At 41.9% G+C, this 8,485-nt stretch overlaps 1 protein-coding gene across 7 annotated transcripts; it reads left to right on the top strand.

Moving 5' to 3' along the window:
• Window positions 1-7,876, top strand: TEX30 (testis expressed 30). 7 transcript variants are annotated; one of them, XM_055360688.2, is made up of 7 exons: window positions 186-295; window positions 2,802-2,958; window positions 3,896-3,970; window positions 4,441-4,671; window positions 5,676-5,727; window positions 6,510-6,715; window positions 7,408-7,876. In XM_055360688.2, exons 3-7 carry the CDS (start codon window positions 3,956-3,958, stop codon window positions 7,585-7,587), a joined length of 684 nt encoding a protein of 227 aa, XP_055216663.1. In that variant the 5' UTR covers window positions 186-295; window positions 2,802-2,958; window positions 3,896-3,955; the 3' UTR covers window positions 7,588-7,876. The 7 variants fall into 7 exon arrangements, with proteins under 7 accessions (XP_004054759.1, XP_018895505.1, XP_063553566.1 ...); XM_004054711.5 differs by lacking the exon at window positions 2,802-2,958 and having other exon boundaries at window positions 1-295; XM_063697496.1 differs by lacking the exon at window positions 6,510-6,715 and having other exon boundaries at window positions 181-295.
• The last annotated feature ends 609 nt before the right edge of the window (window positions 7,877-8,485 follow it).

The following is an 8,485-nucleotide window of genomic DNA, read 5'->3' as shown; positions in this document are numbered from 1 at the left end:
GGAAACGGGGGCTGACTTTCCAGCCGTCCGCGTACTGAGGCGGCGGCCACCCTGGCACCTTCCCCTAACTCCGCTCGTCCGCGCGTACAGCCCTGGGATGTGGCGGGCTGGGAGACCCACGCTCCCGGCGTGCTCTGCGGCCCGGCCCGCGCACCCGGGGGCGTGGCCTGCGCGCGCGTGCGTCGTAGCCGAACGCTGTGGCGGGGCAGGCGAGGCGGTCGCTTCGAGCGCGCTAGTCAGCTCCCTGAAGGGAGTGGCGGTGGTTGGGTGCCCGCGGCCACTTTTGCCTTCCCGGGTAAGTGCGGCGGTGGCGGTTGGCGCCGCCGGCTGACGGGCGGCTTCCTGGGAGACGGGGAGAGCACCCGGCAGGCCCGCCTGAGGCGTTTGAGGCTCGCGGGCGTCACTCCTCAGGGGCGTCTGGTCTGAGCCGGGAGGCGTTCCGCTAAGTTCGGTGCCCGCGGGCACCAGCCGGTGGGGGCTTCGTCCGCTTTGCCGGGTAGGAGGGCGGAATGTGGGGTTGGTACGGGCGGGAGAGCCGGACGGGGCCAACCTGGACCACGTCACCCAGTCCCGGGTGACTGGCTCGAAGTAGCCTCGGAGTTGAGAGGGGTCGACCGGGGCAGCCCGCGGCGCAGCCCCAGCAGCGCGCATTTGCGGAGAGAACGGATCCCGTGCCCCGAGCGCCGCCGAGCCCCGCACGCCCGTGAGACCCGCTTTGAATTTTCTCTCCATGTTTGCTGGGGTTGTTGACCCGACCCCCCGTAAGACTCGGACTCAACGTTTTTGTTTGCCCCACGACAGCCAGCTTAATGCTGTGGACCTAACAGGGCACGAACGTTTGTAACTGAAAGTTGAAGGGGCTGTGGCGTCTCCGTCCCGTGGCGTGGGAGGTGATCGCCCAGCCCTTGTGAGTAGGAGTTGTCCCAGAACTCCGCCGACCGCCCAGCCGGTGGAGCCGGCGCTCCGGACGCCACTAGAGCTGGCGTTTCATGGGCGCAGCACCTCTAGCCGGTCATCTTCACCATCGCAGTTGAGGGCACTGAGGCCGGGCCAGGCTTCAAACCCTGCCCTCTCTGAACCTAAAGCCAGAGATGAAAACCCAGACGACAGTGGCCTGGCACGGTGGCTCACGCCTGTAACCCCAGCACGATGGGAGGCCGAGGCGGGTGGATCACCTGAGGTCAGGAGTTCAAAACCAGCCTGGCCAAGATGGTGAAACCCCGTCTCTACTAAAAATACAAAAATTAGCCGGGCGCGGTGGCGGACGCCTGTAATCTCAGCTACTCGGGAGACTGAGGCTGGAGAATCTCTTGAACCCCGGAGGCAGAGGTTGCAGTGAGCCCAGATCGCGCCACTGCACTCCTGCCGGGGGGACAGAGCAAGACTCTGTCTCAAAAAAACAAACCCAGATGACCTAGAGCAGGTTGCTTGGGGCTTGCATTATGGGGCATTTTCCGTGTTTCTGAAGAAAACCAGCATGTGTGTAGCTGCCGTGAAGAACACACTGTGCATCGTGAAGTCTGAAAAGAAGTAAAGCAGACCGGGAGAGGTGGCAAACGCCTTGGGATCCCAACGGTTTGGGAGGCCAAGGCAGGGGGTATCGCTTGAGCCCGGGAGTTCAAGACCAGCCTGCGAAACATAGGGAGACCCTCGTCTCTACAAAAACATTTAAAAATAATTAGCGGGCGTGGTGGTGAGCGTCTGTAGTCCCACCTACTCAAGAGGCTTAGGCGAGAGGATCGCTTGAGCTCAGGAGTTCGAGGATTCAGTGAGCTTATGATTGCGCCACTCAATTTTCCGGCCTGTCCGCCGGAGCGAGAACCTGTCTCAAAAAAAAGTAGTGAAGCATTCTAAATTAAGATGGTGGTTGTTTACATGCATCTAAATTTACTCCTTCATGAAGTTTCACTAAACTTACATTAAGGCTATTTAAAAACAAACATGAACCTCCAGCAATGGGAGAATAGGAAAGGAAACGCTGGCAATCAAATAGCAGGCTCTAAAACATGTATGTCTTAGCAAACCCTGTATTAACCACAGAATCTTCAAACTGCACGGAAACTGGCAGCACTGGACAGCTGTGGTACTGGGAATGAAGGTGGTGTGGTGCAGAAGGTGGGTGTAAGGAGCTTAAAGAAAGATGATTTAGGTGAAATCTGAGAAGCAATTGGATATCCAGATCCCCTTCCCCATTTCACGCTGTTGGGTGACTTCCTTTCCCCTTGTTAGAAGACTGGATGGAGGCTTATTCTCTTGAGAAAGTAAAACAGAGGATCTTTGAACTGAGAAACCCAGGCATAATTATGGGGCTGCATGTATGAAGATAGGGACACTGAAGCTTGAAGTCTTTCATCTCCTTTGTCTCACTCGACTTCCAAAACTTTTGCAGTCAGATCAGACTAATGCTCTCCAGGCTGAAATAAGAGAATTCTACACGCTCACACACACAGATGGGGAAAGGTACATAATAAGTTGCTTATGGTGGTTTCTAGGAAGTGAAAGGAACTTGGTGGTTGGGGGAAGAGTGTGTGGAAACTTCCGTTTACATTGTCTTTTAAAATGTACCATGTACACACGATACCTATTCAAAAATGAAATGTATTCTTCACCTCAGGAAGATCTATGAAAAAAACATTCTGTAAATTATGAACAAATACTTTGACTTCTGTTTACATTTTTTAATGTACCGTGTGCACGTGATACCTATTCAAAAATGAAATGTATTCACCTTGGGAAGTTCTATGAAAAAATTCTGTGAAAAATTATGAACAAACCCTTTGACACAGCGATTCCTTCCCCAGGAATTTATCTTATAAATACACATACACTCGTGTGAAAATAAGTACAGTGCTATGTGGAAGGATAAGTAAGAAGCAGATAATATTGGTTACCTTTGGAGAGGAGAATCTGATGTCAAGTCAAGAGTGGAATGAGAGACTTTTTCACTACATATTCTTGGTACCTTTTGAACTTTAAACCATGTTATTGTTACCTATTGAATGAATGAATAAATAAATGTTAATGGGAAAAATGGGTGAGTAATTGAGATCCTGATGTTGGTAATGTCTTAAACAATACAAGAGCTCTTAACATAGGAAGGAATGCTGCATAACAACCCCAAAATTTCAGTGGCTTACATTTCATGCTCATGGATCTTCAGATCAGCTGTTGGTCAGATGTTGGTTAGACTAGTCTGGACTCCAGACTTCAGTTTTGGGTTCAGATCTGTTCCGTGTGTCTTCATTTTGAGACCCAGGCTGAAAATGCAAAACCACCTAGAGCATGTTTTTCTCATGGCTGAGGGTGAAAGTTCAAAAGGGCTTCTGGAAGTTTGCCATGCCTCAGCTCAGAAGTCACACATTGAAATGTCTACCTACATTCCATTAGTTAAAACAAGTTATGTAGCCAAGTCCAAAGTAAACATGGTGAAGACATATATACTCTGCCTTCTGGCAGCACTGTGAAGTTCCATGACAAGATGTGGATGGGTAGGCTTGGGAACTATAATGATGAAGAAAATGGGTTAATGGAAAGATGCTGAAAAATTAAGTTTAGGATAGTTGGTTTAGAATGAAGATTCTTACAAAAATGTGTATTTATACATTTTTACATTACCATTTTTTGCCAAGATACAGCATCCTACTTTGATATGAATTACCTTACGGTTTCCATGTCAAAGTATCACCTTTGTTTTATCTTCTATAACATCTACCAACCCTGCACCTGGCCCTCTAACCAATTCTGAGTGCCCGTAGAAAAATGTACATGTAAAGACACCAGATTTTAGGGAAGTAATTCTAAATGTTTATTTTAGCTACTGAATGTGTTCATTCATAGTTTTTGTGTCATATCCATGTCTGCCAACTCACCTTTCACAACAGAATCTTCTTTTCAGGGAGATGTCCTTTGCTTCTCAGATGTAAATGCACTTTAAGTTTGTTATTCAACAGTGAAAATGAGTCATACAGAGGTAATATTTTCGTATGTTCTGCATCTTCAGGGTTCCTGGTTTTTTGTTTGTTTGTAATTATGTGGCTTCAGAGTAATCTTATTTTCAACTTTCACTGTGGGAGGCAGTATAGCATAAGTGGTTAAGAGCGAGGAATCTAGAGCAGACTACCCTGAGTTTAAATCCTAGCTAGCGGCTATATAACCTTGGGCAAGTTACTTAATCTGCTGTGCCTTATCTATAAAATGGGGATAATGATAGTGCTTGCCTCATAGAATTGTTAGAAAAGTGAAATAAGTTAATACATATAAAGCACTTATAATAATACCCGACACAGTAAGCACTTAAATACTATTATTAATATCACTACTTTTTATTTGGAGGCTATGACTTGAATTGTGAGCCTCACAGAGCAAACATATATATAGCTGTTCAGTTGTCTTAATAGGCAAGAAAGTAATTTTTGGTCCCTTTATTCTCTTGAATTCCAGGTTAAATTAAAAATACCTTTTGGAAATAAATTACTAGATGCTGTTTGTTTGGTACCTAACAAGAGCTTAACATATGGAATAATTCTTACACATGGAGCATCAGGAGATATGAATCTTCCTCATTTGATGTCACTGGCATCCCATCTTGCATCTCATGGGTTTTTCTGCCTGAGATTTACCTGTAAAGGCCTTAATATTGTACATAGAATTAAGGCGTATAAATCAGTTTTGGTAAGAAAATTTCTTTATATTTACTTATAACAGAATTCTGTTTGAAATCCTTAATAAATGTAAGATAAATTTTATTAGTCATCTGGTTTAATTTAAAAAATCTTTGAATGAGTGTATTCTTAGAAAACTCAGCAGTACATGAAAGCTTTTTAGTCATCAGATTTCCCTTGTCATCAGTTTCCATGGAGATGAATGCTTACATCATAAATGTTCCTCTGTGATATTGCCAAGGAAGCTACTTATGATTTTTCTCCCTGGAATTATGTAACTTTAGCGCATCATTTTGGCATTCTAGAATATTTCATCTACCATACTATGCATGTATAAATATGATACTGTTTTCTGTATATGTTATTTAGAAACCTTGCTTAAAATCCTGTATAACACTAAAGTTTCTCTAAATCAAGCTTGTCCAACTCATGGGCCACATATGGCCCAGGACAGCTTTGAACGTGGCCCAACACAAGTTTGTAAACTTACTTAAAACATTATGAGATTTTTTTTGCAATTTTTTTTTTAAGCTCATCAGGTGTCATGAGTGTTAGTGTATTTTATGTGTGGCACAACACAGTTCTTCCACTGTGGCCCAGAGAAACCAAAAGATTGAACACCCCTGATCTAAATAATTTCAAGCTTATTAATAAGTTTATTAGAACTTTAGATGTTAACATTATCAAATTTGGTATTAGTTGGAAGCCTTTGCTGGCCTTTTTAAAAAATAATTTATTCTCTAAAAAATAGTTTAGTGCTTAAATATTTTAGTAGAGGTAGATTGACTTTTTTCTCACATATTTGCCTGTATCACCTAACATGTGATTTAATAGTGAAGGCATGACCAGAAGAGGAAGGACTGCTTACTTCTTTTAAGAAAAATCCCTTAAGATTTTCTGGTTATCTTTGCATAGATTTTCATACATTTCAGTAATGATGAGAAACTATATATCTTGCCTTTCCAGTGGAATATTTTATAGGTGAAGAACTGATGATTTTTTTTATTTTTCTAGAATTACCTGAAGACATCAGGAGAATACAAACTTGCAGGTGTTTTTCTTGGAGGTAAGTGCAATACTTGTGAATACTTGTTAATTACCTGTTTTAATATAGGAATAGGTAATGGAGAATTAAAATTATTTGATCATAGGAAGCTAATTTAAGGATTTTTTTGTTGTTTTGGTAAGTCACCTTTTTAATGTTAAAGCACTTTATATACTTAGAGCAAACTTGAACCTCATGTATATGTATTATAATCTGAGCCTCTCTCTTTTTATTCATATCCCTGAATCGTCATCCTGCATATGATGATTCCTTTACAATGATTGTCCTTGTCCTTTTAAGTGTTCTTTAGAAAAATAATTGCCTTTTTTTTTTTTTAGCATTTAAGATCAATTTTTAGCTTTTTTTTTTGAGACAGAGTCTTGCTCTGTCACCCAGGCTGGAGTGCAGTGGCGCCATCTCGGCTCACTGCAGCCTCCACCTCTGGGATTCAAGTGATTCTCCTCCCTCAGCCTCCCAAGTAGCTGGGACTATAGGTTTGCACCACCATGCCTGGCTAATTTTTGTGTTTTTAGTAGAGATAGGGTTTTGCCATGTTGGTCAGGCTGGTCTCAAACTCTTGACCTCAGGCAGTCTGCCCACCTAGGCCTCCCAAAGTGCTGGGATTACAGGTGTGAGCCACCGCGCCTGGCCTGGTATTGCAACTTGTTAATTGCTGCCTTTTGGAGTTAATTTGTTGGTAAACAGATATGATGAACAGTAAAAGATCCAATTTGCCGCACCATCACTGCTACTTTATGTGAAAGTTTATATTTCAAACTGAACTTAATTTTAATTGATTTTAGGTCGTTCAATGGGCTCAAGAGCAGCTGCTTCTGTAATGTGTCACATTGAGCCAGATGATGGTGATGATTTTGTTCGGGGTCTCATTTGTATTTCTTACCCACTGCACCATCCAAAGCAGCAGCATAAACTCAGAGATGAAGACCTCTTTCGTTTAAAAGAGCCTGTACTGTTTGTGTCAGGCTCAGCAGATGAAATGTGTGAAAAGGTGAATTATAACTCAATGTTTGTGTCAATGAAAGAGAATGAAAGGCAGAAATATCTTGGGAGCAAGATACTTCTGACAACAGTGTCTTTTAAAAATTGCTAATTTGACTAATGCTAGTTTTGTGTCCTGGTTACTCTGTTGCTTTTGAGAACCTAAAAATATAAGTATAGTGACAAAATTTGTATCCCTGGAAATAGAGTCGGTAAATATGACCCTTACTTGGAAAATGAAGGATCAATATCTGAATCATCTGATTTTGGGATTACTACACTATAGATTTTTTTAATCATTTCAACATTCAGGCAGAGTATTTGTTATAAAATTGGTTCTTGAGAAAGGGTTGGCAATGTCTACACATTACTAAATATTAGCCCAATATTATGAAACAACTTTGTATTCCCCAGGGCATATAATTTGCTTGGGAAAAAGATTTTTGGGGGAAGAAATTTTTTTATTCCAATTTATTTAACATTTTATTAGTAATAAATGCTTGATCTGATACTGCTACAGCTGAGAGAAGTGGACTGCCACTTTTACGGACATTTCCTCACACATTCTATTACCTAGAAAGTTGTCTGAGAAAGCATTTAATGAATACTTGGGAATGAATGCCAGTATAGGCAGGGGACAGAGGACCTTTTATTAAATATCAACAGAACATTAGTCTAGTATCCTCTTCTTTTTCTCTTTAGAACTTGTTGGAGAAAGTGGCACAGAAAATGCAAGCTCCCCATAAAATCCACTGGATTGAGAAGGCAAATCATTCCATGGCAGTGAAAGGACGGTCGACAAATGATGTTTTCAAAGAAATAAATACACAGATTTTGTTTTGGATCCAAGAAATTACTGAAATGGACAAGAAATGTCATTAGTTAAAAGCCATGTTATCTTGAGTACACATACAGTTAATTTGATAAAGAAGAGTATGCCTCTCAGCATTGTGAGACATATTTCAGACTAATTTGATGTTCTTTAATGTTCCCTTATTTTTGAAACACTTTTTAAATGTGAAATTAATGTCCTTCACAAAATGTCTTTTGAAAGCACTGTTACAGTTGTATAAAGATGATGTAAAAATATTGAAGGTGGTCTACATATAATTTATTTTCATTAGTATAGTTAAGTTTTGAAAAAAATTAAACATCTGAATTTTGTTACAAAGGTGCTTTTGTCTTATTGATATGCAACTGAGAAATTTTGCAGAGCAGCGTTATCTTCAGAAAAGGAAAACATTATGGTTAATCTAGTCAGATTTATAGAATGCACACATCTCTTCACCTTATCTTTTAATAAATCTCAATGAAAGGATAGGAGAGGACATATGTTTCAAATATGGGGACCCTGAAGATTTTTTAGAATGAAATAAAGATCTTTAATTCAAGAAGTGTTCACTGAAGGCTTATTACAGGCAAACCTCATTGGGTTTGCAAAGATGAATTAAAACTTGGAGCTTACAACATAGTGTGTGAGGCTGGGCACAGTGGCTTACGTCAGTAATCCAAGCATTTTGGGAGGCTGAGGCAGGCGGATCACTTGAGGCCAGGATCACTTGAGGCCAGGAGTTTGAGACCATCCTGGCCAACATGGCAAAACCCTGTCTCTACTAAAAATACGAAAATTAGCCAAATATGGTGGCACACATCTATAGTCCCATCTACTCGAAGGATGAGGTGGAAGAATTGCTTGAACCCAGGAAGTGGGGGCTGTAGTGAGCCCAGAGCACACCACTAGACTCCAGCCTGGGCAACAGAGTGAGACTGTGTCTCAAAA

The sequence above is a fragment of the Gorilla gorilla genome, chromosome 14 (genome assembly GCF_029281585.2).
Source record: "Gorilla gorilla gorilla isolate KB3781 chromosome 14, NHGRI_mGorGor1-v2.1_pri, whole genome shotgun sequence".
NCBI lineage: Eukaryota > Metazoa > Chordata > Mammalia > Primates > Hominidae > Gorilla > Gorilla gorilla.
This window is presented reverse-complemented; position numbering and strand designations above follow the sequence as displayed.

Coding starts and splice junctions, on each gene's coding strand:
- TEX30 (XM_004054711.5), top strand. Junction 5,728..6,509: donor TGCAGGTGTTTTTCTTGGAG/GTAAGTGCAATA, acceptor AATTGATTTTAG/GTCGTTCAATGGGCTCAAGA. Junction 6,716..7,407: donor CAGATGAAATGTGTGAAAAG/GTGAATTATAAC, acceptor TTTTCTCTTTAG/AACTTGTTGGAGAAAGTGGC.